This window comes from Coenobita brevimanus, chromosome 60 (genome assembly GCF_032717465.1).
Source record: "Coenobita brevimanus isolate Jiangsu-jjx chromosome 60, ASM3271746v2, whole genome shotgun sequence".
Lineage (NCBI taxonomy): Eukaryota > Metazoa > Arthropoda > Malacostraca > Decapoda > Coenobitidae > Coenobita > Coenobita brevimanus.
In genome coordinates this window covers 42,473,449-42,492,003 of record NC_137013.1, presented here as the reverse complement: position 1 = coordinate 42,492,003, position 18,555 = coordinate 42,473,449, and the positions used below count along the sequence as shown (strand labels likewise).

The 18,555-nt window shown below is 46.2% G+C and overlaps 2 protein-coding genes across 2 annotated transcripts in view; one reads left to right on the top strand and one right to left on the bottom strand.

Annotated features, from left to right (window-relative positions):
- Positions 1–10,322, bottom strand: part of LOC145403411 (uncharacterized) — an 18,534-nt gene extending 8,212 nt beyond the window's left edge. Inside the window, exons 1-10 of the mRNA XM_080275191.1 lie at positions 9,643–10,322; positions 8,395–9,206; positions 8,033–8,195; positions 7,336–7,490; positions 6,653–6,821; positions 5,934–6,069; positions 4,739–4,857; positions 4,150–4,367; positions 2,184–2,374; positions 65–209 (exon numbers count right to left, since the gene is read on the bottom strand). Coding sequence (XP_080131317.1) covers positions 65–209; positions 2,184–2,374; positions 4,150–4,367; positions 4,739–4,857; positions 5,934–6,069; positions 6,653–6,821; positions 7,336–7,490; positions 8,033–8,195; positions 8,395–9,206; positions 9,643–10,322 — 2,788 coding nt within the window. The remainder of the gene's footprint in view (positions 1–64; positions 210–2,183; positions 2,375–4,149; positions 4,368–4,738; positions 4,858–5,933; positions 6,070–6,652; positions 6,822–7,335; positions 7,491–8,032; positions 8,196–8,394; positions 9,207–9,642) is intronic.
- A 3,766-nt stretch (positions 10,323–14,088) lies between these two features.
- Positions 14,089–17,794, top strand: LOC145403410 (protein mono-ADP-ribosyltransferase PARP12-like). The gene is made up of 3 exons (XM_080275190.1): positions 14,089–14,169; positions 15,596–15,688; positions 15,800–17,794. The coding sequence occupies exons 1-3, from the start codon at positions 14,089–14,091 to the stop codon at positions 17,792–17,794; spliced, it is 2,169 nt and encodes a 722-aa protein (XP_080131316.1).
- The last annotated feature ends 761 nt before the right edge of the window (positions 17,795–18,555 follow it).

Genomic DNA, 18,555 nt, shown 5'->3' with positions numbered 1-18,555 from the left:
CTCTCTCCCTCCTTCCTGCTGCTCCTCTTCCTCTCCTCCTCCCTCCTGCTGCTCCTTCCCCTGCCTCTGCTCCTCCTTCTGCTGAAATTCTCCGCCTGCAGCAGCGTCTGTGGTAGCGGTTTGCCTGAAGTTTCTGGTAGGAGGGCCGCGCAGAGGGAACCGATGGCCGCGATGATGCCAAGAACGAGGTAGCTTTTCCAGGCAGGCTCCTGTGAAATAGATAGATAGATAGATAGATAGATGATAGATAGATAGATGGAAAGATAGATAGATGGATAGTTAGATAGATGTCCTCTCCCTCTTCGTTTCTCCTTTCCCTCCCTTCCCCCTTTCACCTCTTCCTCTCCCTCCTCCCCCTCTCTCCCTCCCTCTTCCCTTTCTCCCTCCTACCCGCTCGTACTCCTGGCTTAAGATATTCTCCTTCCTCCCTCTCTACCCCCTTCCCCCCTCCCTCCCTCTCCTTCTGCTCAATCTCACTCACTCTCTCACTCCAGACACGTAGAGATAGACCTACCTTTACACAGCTTGGTTATTTTTTGCTCTATCTCTCTCTCTCTCTCTCTCTCTCTCTCTCTCTCTCTCTCTCTTTCTCTCTCTCTCTCTCTCGTTTCCTACTTCCGTTCGTCAATCATGGTCTCCCATTCTCTTCTTTTATTTCTTCCCTCCCTCCTTCCTTCTTTCCTTCCTTCCTTCCTTCAGCTGAATGAGGGTTAACTCCTCTGGTCCTGACAGTGAAGGTAAGCCCGGCAAGAGACCAATTCCTTCGCTCCTTCACTCCCTCATTTTTTACTTCCTTCGCCCTTCCTTCCTTCGTTTTTCATTTATATCTTGTCATCTTTTTCTCATTCTCCCCCTCCATCTTCTCTTTACAAGATCAAGGGAGATGGTAACATTCAAGACGAAATCATCAAAGGGATCACACTTCAATCCCTCACTCGCTTCCATCCCACCCTTTCCTTCCCTTAATCTTCTCCCCTTCCCTCCCTCCCCTCCCTCCCTCCCTCCCCAGCTCCTCCGGCACCCCTCCCCCCTCCCCCGAACCCTCACTAAAGCCAATCGATCCAATAAAAGTAAAAAAAAAAAAAAAAAAAAAATTCCCTTGCCATATTTAAACTCTCACTAGCTTGGACCTCTTAGATACATACTTCCTCTTCCTTCCTCCCTCTCTCTCTCTCTCTCACTCCCATTCTCCCTCCGTCCCTCCATCCCTCCATCCCCCTTCTGTCTCTCTCTCTTCCCCTCCATCCCCCTTCTGTCCCTCCCTCCCCTCTCCCCTATGTCTCAGTCCTACCCTCGTCCTCAACAAAACGATGTCGCTCCAAAAACCTAATCCCTTTCATACACCTTTTTCTCACCAACTCGGCCCCCTGTTTTGACACTTCGTTTCCTCTTCCCTCTCTCCCTGTCCTCAATCCACCTATTTTCTATCCATCTCCTCATCCCTCAGTACCCTATGCTTCTCCTCAACAAGGCCAAGAGTGCGGGGGAGGAAAGTTAGGAAACACTGAAAAAAACAGACAATGAATAGAGTTTAGATGATGGTTTTTCATCTTCCAACTCGACCTTTTAAAACTGCACTTCCCTTCTCTCTCTCTGACACAGGAAAAAAGAAAAGAGAGAAACCAATTCAACCGCCACATATGTATGTAATATATAGATAGATAGATAGATAGATAGATATAGATATATATACATATTTCAGTTCTCCCTCAATTTCTCTCCTTGTCCTACGTTCCTCCTTCCTTTATCTCTTTTCTCATCTCTATACTTCACCATTCTTCTCCCGAAAGCCAGGAGGACAGGGGAGAGCACGGTGAGGGAGAAAGCCACGATAAAATATAATTTATTCGACACACTTTTTTCTCTACTAACTCGGGCCTCCCAAATTACATTTTCTATCTCTCCACCTCTCTTCCTGTACGCCGCCTTCCTTTTCTGTCTCTCTCCTCATCCCTACACACTCTATCCTCCTCCTCACCAAAGCCAGGAGTGCCGGAGAGAACACACTGACAGAGAAAGCCATCAAGAAAAAAAAAAAAACAATCCGCTGGCCATACATCTTTATTATTTGCTAACTCTGCCCATTGTATTTAAGCTTTCCCTCCCTCTTTCCTACCCCCCATTCCCCCTCCTTCCCCCGCTCCCTCTCTCTTGCGTCTCAGCCTTCCCCTTCCCCTCCTCACCAAAGCCAGCAGCGCCGGGGAGAACACATTGACGGAGAAAGCCACGAGAGAAGCCAAGCCGGTCGCCACACTTCTAACGGGAGTCGGGTGGAGTTCAGCGGCTTGGAGGTAGACGATGAGGAACGTGAGGGATGTGCAGAATTTACCTCCCAGCGCCCCCCACGCCGCCCCCTGCTGCATGGTGTCGTACCCTGGGGGGGAGAGAAGGGGTTAGGAGGAGGGGGAGGGGTGGGGAGAAGGAGGGAGAGGGAAGGGGTTAGTTTGAGGAGGTGGAAATGAAGTGGGAGGGAGGGGGAGGAGAGAGGCGTTGGATGTAATGTAAGGCGTGATGAAATTGATGTAACTTTATCAGGTTCGAAATGGAGTGAAAGAGAGAGAGAGAGAGAGAGAGAGAGAGAGAGAGAGAGAGAGAGAGAGAGATAGAGAGAGAGAGAGAGAGAGAGAGAGAGAGCAAACGACCTGTCACTCACACCCTCTCACTAATATTATCAATGTCAGTCACTTGATGGAGGAGAGAGAGAGAGAGAGAGAGAGAGACTACCTCTCCCCCTCCCCCATCCGTACCCAATCCTCAATAAAGTATCATTTTAAGAGGAAAAGGTAATAAGGTACTGACTTTAATCTCTCTCTCTCTCTCTCTCTCTCTCTCTCTCTCTCTCTCTCAGATATTCATATCGCTTTCCGTTTTACGTATGACTCTCTCTCCCCCCTTCCGCTCCCCCTCCTCCCTCCCTCCCTCAGTCACTCACTTATATTCTGTTTTTCTTTCCTTCATTCTCCTCTCCTCTCTCTCTCTCTCTCTCTCTCTCTCTCTCTCTCTCTCTCTCTCTCTCTCTCTCTCTCTCTCTCTCTCTCTCCTCTTCTTCCCCTCCTTCCTTTTCTCTGGTCTTTCCTCTCTTTTTTCTCCCCCTTCTCTCCTCTCGCTCCCTCCATCTCCTTCCTCCCTAATCTCTTCCATCCTTCCTCACTCCCTCTTTCCCTCCCTCCCTCCCTCCCCCTTTTCCTCCCTCTCTCCCTCCTTCCCTCCCTGTTTTCCTCCCTCCCTCATTCCAAAGTTAGGAAATGGAAATCAAAGACATTCTTCGCATATTGTTTGAAGGAAGGATGGAAGGAAGGAAGGAGGGAGGAAGGAAGAAGGGAGGGAGGGAGGAAGAAAGGAAGGAGCTAAGGATGGAAGGCAGGAAGGAAAAAGAGAAGGTGAAAATGAAAGAAGGAAGGGAAGGAGAAAAGAAAGAATGCGAGAAGGAAAGAGGGAAGGAGGGAGGGAGGGAGGGAGAGGGAGGAAGAAATAAAGGAAAGAGGAAGGGAAAGAAGGAAAGAAAAAGGTAGGAAGGATAGAAGAAGGCAGAAAGTGAACCAAAGAAACAAAGAAACGTACACACACACACACACACACACACACACAAACTCCCACACACTTCCCTTTGACACTTCACCTCACTTTCATTTTCACATCTCTCTCTCTCTCTCTCTCTCTCTCTCTCTGTTGGTCTAGTGGTTACTCTGACTGAAGACCTCACGTTCGTTCGATCCCCAAGAGGCGACTGGAAATGTTTGGGTGATATAATACCCCCAGGGGAAGTAGGCTGGTCATCTACCCCTGAATCTACCCACCAGGAGAGAAAGAGAGAGAGAGAGAGAGAGAGAGAGAGAGAGAGAGAGAGAGAGAGCGTCTTCCACACCGAAATAGAAGAAAACTTTCCTATCCCAGGCCTGACCAAACCAAACATAGCCACACCTTCTCCCATCCCCAAAGCCGTCCCATTCCTGTTCTGACTTAAACTAACCTCGCTGTCCCAATCCCGGATCTTACCCACCTGTAGAAATAACCTAACCTATCCTGAGCCAAGCCAAACTAAATATTTCCACACTCTCTCTCATTCCAATAGCATCTCAGTCCTAGATGACCTAAGCCAAAAATTATCACACTTTCTCCCATTCCGTCCTAATCCCGGATCTTACCCACCTGCAGCCATGACAATCGCAGGAACCAGCAGGGAGAGAGAACAGAGGCCCATGACGCCGGCGTGGAGGGTGCGCCTTCCACAGCGAGGCAGGAGGACGGGTAGGAGGAGGTTTGCCGGGATCTCCATGACAGTCGAACAAAACCAGCCCAGGTAAGGATTGGAGAGCACGTACGGGTAGCGCATGGTGGAGGTGAAGTAGGTCATGAGCGTTACCGTCCTGTTGGTAGAGAGGGATTGCGGTAGCTGTGGTGGTAGTTGTGGTGGTTGTTTTGGTGGTTGTTTTGGTGGTTGTGGTTGTAGTTTTGGTAGCTGTGGTGGTAGTTTTGGTGTTGTGGTGGTAGCTGTGGTGGTTAAGGAGTCCCCAGAGCAGAGCCAGTTCTTGCATTAACTAAGAAGCCAAGTCACTGGCTGGTAAGGGAAGGGAGCTCTCTCTCTCTCTCTCTCTCTCTCTCTCTCTCTCTCTCTCTCTCTTGTTAATCACTTACTCAAAAATTAATAGAATAATGAATAGTTCTAATTACAATGACAGGGTGATTATTCTCTCTCTCTCTCTCTCTCTCTCTCTCTCTCTCTCTCTCTTTAACTCACCAGCACACGGTCACCAGCGCCGTACGGAACGACAGCTTCGGATACTTGGCCACAAATTTAAATATTCCTTTGGCTCTCCTACACCCTCCTCTTCCTCCGGTGTTCTGTGGCTGGCTGACCTGTTGAGAGAGAGAGAGAGAGAAAGAGTGAGAGAGAGAGAGAGAGAGAGAGAGAGAGAGAGAGAGAGAGAGAGAGAGAGAGAGAGAGAGAAAGAGAAGGGAAGGAAGAGATGTTAATTATTTAACATCTGCTAAAAATTATGATAATACTAATACTAATACCAATACTAATAATGATGATGCGAATGATTAATACTACATCATAAATCACTTAACTTTAACTCTCTCTCTCTCTCTCTCCCTGTGTGTGTGTGTGTGTGTGTGTGTGTGTGTGTGCGCGCGCGTAAATATTCGTCAAACAAGCAACAGTAACACAGCAAAACTCATACACCTGTTTGTCTCTGTGTTTGTCTGTTTACAGAATACTTCACATGACCTTTATTAAGACTGCAGGCTGCCTTCTCTCCTTCCTCTTTTCCTCCTCTCCCTCCTTCCTTCCTTCCTTCCTCGCTTTCTTCTCTCCTTCCATCCTTCCTTCCCTTCTCCCTCTCTTCCTTCCTTCTTTTCTTCCTTACTTCTTTTTTTCTTCTCCTTCCTTTTTTGCTCCTTATCCTTCTGAGTTCCCTCCGTCTGTTTCCTTACTTCCTTTCTCTCTCTTCCTTCCTTCCTTCCCTTCCTTCACCCCTTCCTTCATTAGTTAGAGCTTTCTTTTTTTTCCCTTTTTCCTTCTTTCGCGCCTTCGTTCCTTTTCATTCATCCATTCTTACCTTCCTTCCTCCCATCCCTCTTTCCTTCCCTCCTTCCTCCCATCCCTACTTCCTTCCTTCCTTCCTCCCATCCCTCCCTCATTTCCTCCTTCCTTCTTACCTTCCTTCCTTCCTTCCTTCCTCCCATCCCTCTTTCCTTTCCTCCTTCCTTCCTCCCATCCCTCTTTTCTTGCTCCCATCCCTCCTTCTTTTCTTCCTCCTTTTTACCTTCCTTCCTTCCTTCCTCCCATCCTTTCCATCCCTCCGTTCCTTCCTTCCTTCCTTCCTTCCTCCCATCCCTCCTTCCTTCCTTCCCTCCTTCTTACCTTCTTACCTCCCATCCCTCCTTCCTTCCTTGCTTCCTCCCATCCCTCCCTCCTTCCTTCCTACCTTCCTCAGCGTAGTAGTGATGGCCATGAGGGAGGGTGGCGTGGAGTGATTGCGCCTGGCCACTCTCTCCACCACCCTGCCCGCCTCCTCCACACGCCCCCTTGCTAGCAGCCATCTCGGTGACTCCTCCACCACGCTGACGATGTGAGATAAGATAGAGATAGTGAGAGATAAGATAGAGATAGTGAGAGATAAGACAGAGATAGTGAGAGATAAAACAGAGACAGAGAGATAAACTATAGTGAGACAGAATAGAGATAGCGAGAGATAAAATAAAGATAGTGAGAGATAATTACAGACAATGAGAGATAAACTGAGACTGTTAAAAATGGAAGGCAAGAAAGGGGCAAAAACCATAAGGCGTTTAACCACAGTCCTCTTCTGCATAACTTGAGGCCACTGATGCTGCTCTGGGTTTTTCGTCAACTTTTCTAAGTATTTACTTTTTACGATAATTTCTACAGCACATGATGAAGGTGGAACATGGCCTTCCTGTATGCCTGCTAACTGCACTGTGTACTATGGGATGCAGGCTAACTATACGTAATAACCACAGGTGTTCCTTAAATGACTGTCGGAAATTTGGGGTTTGCACTCCGCTTTGCGATTTGCGGTTTAAGCATACGACCGCAAATTTCACAAGCGATATCGGCAAACAGCTATAAAGAATAGTAATAATAATAATAATAATAATAATAATAATAATAATAATACAGTACCACAAATACAGGGGTGCCAGGAGTGCGGGTAGGGAGGTAAGCAGCCCCAGGTGTCTCCAGGTAGCCGTAGCCCAGGCGAGCAGGGCGAGAAGACACTGGCCAAGGGAATAACACACGGAACTGAGGCAGGTCACTAGCCCACGACGACTCTCACCAACCTGCTCTAGTGCTGTGAGGGAGAGATGGAGAAATGGAGAGATGCAGTGAGAAATTGTGAGAGTTTTTTGACGTGTGAGATCTCAGGAAAGCCGCCAGCCCACCATGCTCTCACTAACCTGTGCTAGCTCTACCAAGGAGGAGACAAGAAGTAGTAGTAGTAGTAGAAGCAGTAATAGTAAACTGAGGGGAATAATGAAAAACACGAAGTAGGAGAAGGAGTGTTCTGGCTGTGAGACTAAGGTGCAGTGATTTGCTTGCGTATCTATAAAATGCTGCTTGAACCTGAGGCGAGTCCTTCATTAATAAAAAGGGGGAGTTTCAAAAATGTGTGTGTGTGTGTGTGTGTGTGTGTGTGTGTGTGTGTGTGTGTGTGTAAATATCTTGTATATGTTTTGTGTGCATATGTGTCTGTACGTATGCATATTCGTGACATCAAACACCATTTTAGGGGTAAACTAATAGATAAACGCCATTTCTAGAGTAAACCTAAAAAAAAAAAAAAAAAAAAAAAAAAAGCTCCTCACCTGTAATAATGACGATATGATACATGGCGGGAATTCCGAGAGAAACCATGAATCGAACTATAAGCAGAAGCCAGTGTCGTCTTACGTATACGAACACGACTCCCAGTATGGCCCCCTCCACTGCTATCAACACGAACACTAAACGGCGTCCGAATCTGTGGAGACAGAGAGAGAGAGAGAGAGAGAGAGAGAGAGGAAGGTAGCATTAGGGAAAACTTTACATTTACTCACTGGGTTTTGGATACTTTTTTTTATTATTTCTTTCTCGTGGAATGGTGAAATAAAAGCACTCACAAGAGCACTGTGTCTACCTTAACAACAATAAGTATTATAATCAGTCACTTTCCATTCAAACCTCATTTTCTGCTACGTACATCCTAAAAGAGAAAATGGATACGAAACACCAACTAGTAGGCCTACTACTACTACTACTACTACTACTACTACTGTAGTAGTAATAGTATTAGCAGTAGCAGCAGCAACGACAGCATTGGTAGTAGTAGTAGCAGTAGTAATAGTAGTAGCAGCAGTAGTAGTAGTAGTAGTAGTAGCAGTAGTAGTAGCAGTAGTAGAAGTCGTAGTAGTAGTAGTAGTTGTTGTTGTTGTTGCTGTTGCAATTACTGTTGCTGTAGTGAACTGGAAGAAGAAAGAATCACACATCCGATTGCTCATACCGGTTGCGTCTTTGGCACTGTACCTGTCAGCCAGCGCTCCAAAAATGATACAGCCGAACAGATTTCCCAGCATGGCGGCGTGGAGGACGTGCTGGATAGGCGTCGCATCTCCACAGACCCACTTGAACTCCGTGGCCATCGTTTCCGTCACGTAGGTGTGGTCGATGTCGTAGCCAAAGACGCAGCCTGGGAAATGGATGCAGCTGGCATACTTTGGCTGTGTTTTTGGTGTCTCATTTATTTATATTTGTTTTGTTTGAGTTTTTTACTGTTTTACCACTTCTCCATCGTGTATTTGCTGTAACAATCATTCTCTCTCTCTCTCTCTCTCTCTCTCTCTCTCTCTCTCTCTCACCTCCAGACTCCCCTCACCCTCCCCACTCACCTGTCGTATAGTTGTTTGGGAGGCTGCCAGGGTGAAGGTCTTGCCAAGCCAAAGCCGCTCTTATGTATGATTCCATCGGGGTTTCTTTGCGGCTTTGATTATGCATCTGAGGTTCGTGTCCTTGGTCTGCAGTCTTCTTCTCCAGTTCTGTGTGGTCATCTTCTCTAGGGGCGCTCATGGTGGTATTAAGCAAGGGATCAGATTCTCCACCTCCAGATTCCTGATGGGCATCTCTCCGAGGGGTGTAGTCCTGATGGGTATCTTTCTGAGGGACATGCTCCTCGTCCACCGTCTTCCTCTTCATGTTCTGCATGTGTACTTCCTCCCCAGGGTTGTCCTTGGTGTTGGTAAGCATGGGTTCTTCTCTTAATAGCTCGTTCTCCTGAGGGACAGCTTTTTGAGGAAAGTATTCATGTCCTGTGGTCTTCTTTGCTGTTTTCTTCTCTGATTTTGGCCTGTGTTCGTCCTCCCCTGGGTCACCTTTGGTGGTATTAAGCAAGGGGTTATTTTCTCTGGACCCGTTCTCTTGAGGGGCGTCCTTTTGAGGCTCAAACATCCACGGATAATTCTGAGTGTTGCGTTTCTGACGACTGAGCTCCTTGGAGCCAACATTCTCGGGGCTGATACTCTGAGGGTCGAAATTCTGGTGGCCATACTTCAGCGGTTCAATTTCCTGAGGGCTGTACTTCTGCGAGGGAGTGGGATGCACCGGGCTGTACCTCCGGTGACTTAAGTCGAGGTCATGTGGAGTGAGGCGGAGCGCAGTGGGGTAGTCGTATAGCTGGCAGGAGCTGAACTGGCCGGACGGGTCCCTGGAATTGTAAAGAGTTTTAAAGTGTACTACATCTTATCCAGAATTACTTTGATTCGTTCCATCCCACCCCAGAATTACTTTGATTCATTACATCTCACTCTAGCACCCCTTGATATATTTCCCAGAGAATACTTTGACTCACTTCGTCTCATCCCAGTGTTATTTTGTACCATTCCATCTCACCCTGGCATTGCTTTGACAGAATCCACCCCATCCCATGCCGGCGTCCTCTGATTCACTCTTCATTCCATTCATTCCATTGGCCTGACACCTCTCAGAACATTTATTCTCATTCTATCACCTCTCAACTGATTCCATCCTTACCCAGCATCTCACAGTCCTTTTCCACTCCTTCCTTCAGCTGTCAGATCATCCCATCCCTACCCAGCGTCTCATATCCCACCTATATCACCCCCTCCCACCACGTCTCTTACCGGGGAGTGATGAAGCTCCTCCATGCATCGTGCGAGAAGTAGGGCGGGGGCGGGGGCAGCGTGCACTGGGTCGGGGGGAGGTAGATCATCAGAAGGACGTTGAGGTAGCAGCAGGGCATCCACAGGCACACCGGCACCACGAACCCCCACACCAGGATGCGCTCGTAGGATCTCCGCTGGTCTGCCCACTCCAGCACCTCGTCCAGGGTCTTTCTCCCGAGAGCCTTGTCATCGTTCAGTCCGCTTTCCAGATTTCCGTTCTCCGTGCCTACTTCTTCGTCATCTGGTCCTATGTCGCCTACTTGCTTGTCATTGTCTAGTCTGATGCTTTGACTAAAAATAGCTTCGACCAGTTTCTTTCTTGCATCCAGTCCATTTTCCAGGCTTCCATTCGCCCCGCCTAAATCTTTGTCATCCGATCCTTTGCCAGGATTTAGACTGGTTCCAGTCAGCTTCTTTTCCACATCCAGTCCATTTTCCAGGTTTCCGTTAGCCCCGTCCACGTCTTTGTCTTCGCCCGCTCCGGAGTCTGGTCTTTCCGAGGCCCCACCCACTTGATCCAGTCCAGTATCAGGGTTGTGTTTACCTCCAGGCACTTCCTGATCTTCCTCCTTCTGCTTCTTATCAGTCTTATCACCTACGGTCTCCACACTGTCCACTAATCCACTGTCGGGCTCCATCTCAGTTCGGCGTAAGTTCACATACTCAATAACTCCTCCTTCTGAATCCCTTTTTGTTCCATTTCTAACCTCTTTCCCACCATCACATTATTTTGAATTCACTTTAGACAACACCATCATCACATTTCCCGCCAGTTCTTTTGTTGTAGTACTCTTTCTAGTGGTTATTGATTATTTAGAAACAAATTTGTTGTCGTTAGGCGCTTTTAGAAGAAACTGGTGTAAAAAAAAAAAATGGAAGGAATAAAGTTGGACTAATAATCAGAATCATCTAGGAAGGACTGAGGAGCAAAAAGGTATCACAAAAAGGCTTAAATTTTGCAGAGGAAGAGACAGCGAGAGGACCAACAGAAGAGAAATGAGAAGGAAGTAAAATAATTGGAAAATGAAGGAACTAGATCATCCCTTTGCTACGGGAGGTGGTGGTCAAGTGGTAAGAGGAGCGGTGTGCTGCTCAAAAGGACGAGAGTTCAATTTCAGGCTAGGGTAGGGGAACTAAGATGATTTAAATCCATTTGCAATAGATTTTACTGACACTGCACGAGACCAACCGACATTCATTAAAAAAAAACAAACTAATACCATCACCCCAGCCCTGATTAAGACAGCCCTAGCTATGATTCAGTATGGACGGTGAGTATTGGTGTCAAAGTGGTGACGTATAAAAGTGTATGGGATGTGAGAGTATTGGGCCTCAGGGAACAAACTGTTGAGTCTATGCTCAAAGTAGAATAACAGAGAGAGAGAGAGAGAGAGAGAGAGAGAGAGAGAGAGAGAGAGAGAGAGAGAAGAAATGAAAAGAGAAAGACAGTCTCCATATATCGATAAAAAAATCATCTACTTTTTAAAACGTATTCTTGATATAGTAGTCTCTCTCTCTCTCTCTCTCTCTCTCTCTCTCTCTCTCTCCTATCGCACAATATATTTATCGTAGCAAAGGAGTTCATATAATTGATTTAACATGACGTAGAGAGACGTATGAGAAAATGGTAGGAAATGGGTAGACAGATGGTGATGGTTGGTGGTGGATGGTAGATATGAAAGGTGTTGATGGGCGCAGGTGGGAAAGATGGGTTGCTATCATCATCATCGTCGTCGTCGTCGTCATTGTCATCATCATCATCATCATCATCTTCATTGTCATCATGGCCATCTTTCAGTACCATCTTCGTCATTATTTTCATTATTATCTTTATCTTCATCATCATCATCATCGTCATCATCATCACCTGCAAAGAATAAGGCTTTGTTTACATTCTGAATCTCGCTTTCGTACAATTATTCAAAACATTATCATACAGTAACATGTAATTATTCTCTCTCTCTCTCTCTCTCTCTCTCTCTCTTTCTCGGTACGTTTTTAAATTTCCTACTTTAAGTAGGGGAGATAGATACATAGACAGATAGACAGGGAGAGAGAGAGAGAGAGAATACTACTACTACTATTACTACTACTACTACTAATAATAATAATAATAATACTGGCAATAATGAGTAGTAGGAATAGTGTTAGTAGTAGTAGTAGTAGTAGTAGTAAAAGTAGTAGTAGTTGTAGTAGTAGTAGTAGCAGTAGTAGTACTAGTAGTAGTAGTAGCAGTAGTAGTAGTAGTAGTAGTAATAGCAATAATGCCGCTACAAAACATCCGTCATTCCAGAAATTCCCTTCATTCCTGGAACACTGGAATTTCCAAGAATATATTCCCACTCTGTCCTCTGACTCATATCTCAGCAGTTCCGGAATTACCCCCCCCCCTCTCTCTCTCTCTCTCTCTCTCTCTCTCTCTCTATATCTATATATATATATATATATATATATATATATATATATATATATATATATATATCGAGAGAGGGAGAGGAAGGGAAAGGAAAGGGAGGGGGAGAGGGAGAGGAACAGGGAGAGGAGGAGTAAGGGAAGAGAGGAAGAGGGAGAGTAAGGAAAGTGGGAGGATGAGGGAGAGGGAGGGAGTAAATGAGGGAGAGGGAGAGAGGTACAATGGGGAGGATCTAAATCAATGTGTTTATACGCGCGTTCGTTCTATCGCTAAGATCGTTCTCTCTCTCTCTCTCTCTCTCTCTCTCTCTCTCTCTCTCTCTCTCTCTCTCTCTCTCATAAGAGTAATAATAATACATAAGGGGTTCAAGATACGCAGAGAATAGGTGGGTATCTCTTATTTTCTATTACTCGGGCAAGGACTGTCACCTTTGCCAAACTAGACTGCTGCTACTATTACTACTGTTGCGACTCACACGACTACTACTACTACTATTACTACTACTACTACTACTACAACTACTACTGCTACTACTACTCATACTGCAGTACTATTACTACTACTACCACCACTGCTACTGCTACTATAATTCTTTTTTTTCCTTTAGTGGTAGTAGTAGCAGCAGTAGTAGTAGTAGTAGTAGTGGTGGTACTTTGTAGCCGTAATTATAATAAAAATATCATCATCATCATTATCATCATCATCATCATCTTCATCTTCTTCTCTTCTTCCTCCTCCTCTTCCTTCTCCTTCTCCTCTCTTCTTTTTCTTCTCCTTCTTCTTCTCTTGTACTGAGTTTCTTTCATCCACAGTCTACTTCCTCATCGCCTCCTGCACCACCTTACCTTTACCTCCCGTATGTAGGTCAGGTTCTAGGAAATGCTAGGTGTAACTTAGTGTATCCCCCCCTCTCTATCGATCTATCTATCTATCTGTCTATCTCTCAAGGATTTTTTCTTTCCATCCCTCTATTATCCTCTCTCTGCTCTCACTCACATCCCACTCAACTCTCTCTCTTTCTCTCTCTCTCTCTCTCTCTCTCTCCCCCATACCTTGTCACCCCTAAACACGCTACCTCACAGTCAATATTTCTCGTCTGGAAATTCCCACTGTCAAGCCGAATCATTTAAATTACTTCATTTAAAATCCAACAGCGGCTCTTTTCGCTCTAAAAACTTATCTACCTATGCCCATTTTCTCTTTCCACTTTAAAAATGATTGCCATCTTCTTTCTGAAAGCGTTATTTGGGTCAGTGACGAAAAATACGACGAATCCGAACGCAATGTTTTGGTTGTTTTGGTTGTGTGGTAGCAACAAGTGGCGGCAGAACGTCAGCCATATTGTTTTTTTTTTTTTTTTTTTTTGTCTATACAGTACTGTATTTCCCGCCCTTTACCGCTCAGAAAGGCTGAAAAACGTTAAAATATTCCATCAATCATATGAAACAGGCCAGTAACACTCAAATTTCTGGGCCTCGTGGCTCTAGAATGCAAATGGAAAATGGAAACTGCCGAGACCCACTTCCTTCAGCAGGCGAGCCCATATTCTCGTAAGCCTAGGGGGATCCCCACCGTCTCTTCCCATTTATTTCTGTATTTTGCCCTCTCATATTCCATCCGTCTAGTTATTGATTGCCAGACGCCTTAATCCCATAAGGGGTGACCTCACAAATTGCCTCTCTGTCGCCCTGATCCCTGCCATTACGCTGCCCTCCCCCCAACTTACACCCCCCTCTCTCATATACCTCTCCACTCCATCCCTCCATCTCATCCTCGGTCTTTGCCCCCCTCTCCCCTTCTCCACCTCACTCACACACACTCTATTACTTAGTCACACACTTAGACACTCTTCATCATCTCCACATGGCCAAACCACCTCAATGTACAGTATTTTTCTTAAACGCCTCGTACCAGGATGGACAGACAGGTGGCAGATGACGACAAATGACATGCAGTAGAACAGTAAGATGTAACATGCAAACTAAATCACCATGGAGAAAGTGCCACGACAGCTGCCACCCTCAGTCATTGATTTCAGTTCTACAACGGGAAGCCAGCGACCTTCTTCGCCAGTGTGAATCCGACCGCGGAAGGGGGAGTACGTCCTGCGCTCCCCTCGTCAAAACTTTCCAGTCCCTCTACACAATCAGTCTAAGCTTCCCTCATTATTGATTTTAACTTCCATCCTCTGAAGACGTAAAAATAACCCCCAACGACCGTAACTTAAGCGGTTAATTATGAAACAAAACGAAACATTTAGTCGCCGAAGCTCTGTAGACCAAAGTTCAGGTGATGTTTTCTGTATTTTTCTTTCGATAAATTTTTAGCCATGACAGACGATTTTACTCGGCTTAGAGGGTTTCATGGAGATCGATTGCTGTTTGACGGGTGCTACGCGCCTGCAGGAGTGGTGGTGGGATGCAAGCAGGCAGTTCAAAGGAGCAGTGACCAATGAAGTAGCAATAGAAATGAGATAAAGATGCAACAGTGCGGCGAAGAGACAGAGGTTGGAGGAAGCCAGTAAGAGGAGGAGAGTTAATGAGACGTAAAGCTTTTGACTCCACCTTGTTGAGAAGAGCTGTATGTGGGGAGCCTCCCCACACGTGAGAGTTGTACCCTGCACAGGGGCAAATAAAGCCCATGTATAAATTCAACAACTGTGCAGGAGTAAATAAGGCACGAAGTCGGCTTAGCACACATAAATACGAAATTATATAACATTAACCTGGATTACCTAAAAATGAAAACTAATCAACCTAAATCACCTTAAATCTAATCTAACCTAGATTACCTTCTATCTAACTCACACTAACCCTTTCAACCCGAGGACCTACTTTCTATTTCAATCCCTCTTACTATTTCCAGACGGATTATTTATCTTCCTAGGGGAAACTGCGGCCCAACATCCCTATCATGGCACTGCTTCGTGACTAGCAAACGTTTTTTATTGTGAATTTCTTGTTCTAGTTAAAGTGAACAGAGTGCAGGATGCTTCGTTGCACCTTTTCTCTAGCGATTTATTTTGGATAGCACATCTTAGCATTCTCTTGTCTTCTACTTATACCGTTTTAACAGATACAGGGAGGGAGGGAGGGAGTGGACTAACTTTAATTTTCTCCACAGATGAACTGGAGGGGAGAATGACAGTCATTGGCATAGACAGAGTTCCGGTTGGTATTTATTTCTTGTTTAAACTTATTTCTGATAGGAGAGAGAGAGAGAGAGAGAGAGAGAGAGAGAATCACTCTAATGTCTTTATTTTTGCTCATGGGTATACCAGGGAGCTTCCCAACTCTAAACAATAGCCTAATAATAATAACAACAGGAATAATAATAATAATAACGATAATAATATCAGTGATAAGGATAATAATAATAATGATGATCATGATGTAATGAATAAATAATAATAATAATGATAATAATAATAATAATAACTATAATAATAAGGGGCCTCCTAAAGACTCTAAGAAAAACCTGCTTTGTTATGTTTTCCAGTCAGTTCGGGCGGGAAGACGACGCTCCCAGGGGGTGGCTGAGGCGTGGCCGGGGCTGGCAGGGCATATCACCTCGCACAGTCCGGATTACCAGGTGGGTATACACTGATAGACGATATTGGTTTACCTTTTGTTTCTGGTTTACCCCTTGTTTTTGCTTGTTGATTTACGACTTGTTTTTCTAAGGCTTTTTGTGTTCCCTTAGGCAGTGCTGGGGCAGAGGCAAGAAAGGGTCAATAGTGCAACCATCAATGACTGGATTGCTCCCCATAACCTGGCTCAAGTGCTGGCCTCCCAACCAAACTTCTGTGCAGAGCAGTACACACTGCACAAGGAGTATGGATATTCACGCGATGCACTTGTCAGGTTTGTCATCGCTTACAACAACACCTTCCGCCTCATCCATGATGTGGTGGAGTTACGGCCGCAAATAGACCTCTGTGCTGCCCATACACGAGCCAACGGGTGCTGTTCCTCAAGCTGTCGAGCGCTGCACATCTGCCCACAGTTTGTTGAGCGATGCTGTGACAATATGCGGTGTGGCCTCGGACATGAGTGGACCACTGGCCACAACCAGGGCATCCTGCAGGACTTCTACTTAGACCATCTCAACTCTGATGTTCTCCACAATCTGATGGAATGCATCCTAACACCTGATGGCCCTCTTGAACTTCTTGGCCTATGTCGTGTTTATAACGAGACTGGTGGTTGTAGTGATAGAAGCTGCAAAGCACTGCATGTGTGCCACACTTTTGTGAAAAGAAAGGGCAGTTGCCCAGACAGTGACTGCATCCTGAATCACACATTCTCAGACCCTTTAAATCAGAGGCTGCTTATGAAACACGGCATCCCACCCAACGAGGCACCAATTGACATTATCAAGGTTCTGAGGGATTTGCCTAATTTCGACCCGTCTAATTCAGAAGGGTCTAATGTCTCCATTAGATCAAGTCGGTCCTCTCTGGGGCCGGACAGTTATGAAGGCATCTCAAGTTGGTCACATGATGCTTGTGGTGACGTGATGACGCCTGCCATCTGTGAGGAGTCTGTGATAGGTCTGTGCCCAGAAGAGGACACAGGCTGTGGCCTCCTGCATTGTTCTGAACATTACCACTGGCAAGTTAGTGGGGACAGCCAACACTGGCTGAACTTGCGCTACCCACAGGTCAGATGTCTGGAGAGGGCGTTCTGTGACCCCCGCCAGCACGGCGAAACACTTCCATACTTGAAGTCGGGTGCCGTAGAGCCTTCTTGGACGGACCTGATTGGTTTATTTGGTAGCAGTGTTTGGTCGGCAGATTTTGGCAAGATGCTGCTGGTCTCTGGGGAGCGGTTGCTGCACCTGCGGAGGCTCTGCACAAAAAACAAAAGTAAAACATGGCCCGCCAGCACTTTCATCTGGTACCGTGAACACAGCGCCGGTCAGTGGGTCGAGTACGGAGAGGACTGCTGCGAGGACGACGTCATCAGAACCACATCTGAAGAAATCGAAAAGAAATACCAGGAGGACTCAAGTCAAACGATCGTGTGTCCCAGCAATATTGACACCTACTCCATAGATTTTCAGATCATGACAGAAACTAATCTGACCTCACAAAGCCAGCGACAGGTGCGCAGGAGGCCCAAGCCACACCTGCGTGGCGATGCAACCCCTCAAAGCGGCCCTTGGACGCTGATGGATCTGGCAACTTTCGACACCAGGTATCAGACTGTGGTCAATCAACTGGCCAGCATCGCACACCACTTCTCCTCCATCAGGATCAAGAAAGTGGACAACCCTCTGCTGCGTCGCAACTTCCACACTCGGGTGAACGAGCTTCAGGAGGGAGATGGCCCGGTGGAAGTGCGCCAGCTATTCCAGGTAGTTGATGCCACCCTGCTTAGTGTGGTTTGTGCCGAGAACTTTAGCTGGCAACACCAAGGCAGGCGCAGCTCGTTGATGTATGGCCGTGGATGTAACTTCTACTTTGACGCTCGCAAAGCCTTGGAACGCAACCCAGTGAGTACGCAGCGGGTGGTGGTGGCGAGGGTGATCGTGGGTCGGTGCGTCAAGGGGGACGTCACTATGATTGCCCCGCCCTTCATCCCTAACACAGGCATCCGCTATGACTCCTCCACTGATGACCCAAGAAATCCATCCGTCATCGTCAAGTACCACCCCCAGGAATACTACCCCGAGTACATCATCATCCTGCAGTAGCCACAACCACTGTACATTTCATCGCCATTACAGACCTGGAGTAAAGTTGCCTATCAGAATTTTAACCCCTTCATTATGTACCAAAATTGCTAACCACTCAGTCACGACGACTGGTGGTTAGCATTGCTAGCTACATAGCCGCTAGACCGATTGCACAAGGGCTTGAATCCTGGTGTGGGCAGCTTGTGTCACTTTCCGTTCACTCTTTGTGGGTAGGTAGGTAAACTTAAAACTTTGGCTAGCACCAGGGGAAGGTAATTGTGGTAACCTGGATGACGCGGTGGCCTTGTATCTTAGGACAGTGGGTGAATAATCCATCACAAGCTTGAAAACCTAAGTTACGGAGACGAGCACCTAAGAAAATCACCCCATGGTATCTGTCCCCATTTGTACTTTTTCCCTTCGTCAGTTTGTTTTGCATATTATACCTTCATAATTTCCATGTATTTAACAAAGACAAGCAATGTTCATATTAAGAAAATGTAAATAGTACACTTGAGAATGCTGAGTTCCTGCACGGAGTAAAGACGATTATATCCAGATAATCAGAGGTGACCATAAGAAGCGTGCGGGGTTTAGCAGAAAAATAGATTGATTTTATTACAGCTTATATGAAGAACACAATTATTACCATATTAACATACTCAACAGTGTGCCTTATATCCGATTTAAGGATTCTTTGTCTGTACCAGTGTCTATGAGGCAGTCTAAGTACAGTACATCTCTCTGTACAGTACACTCTCAGTGTTGGTTGTAGCACT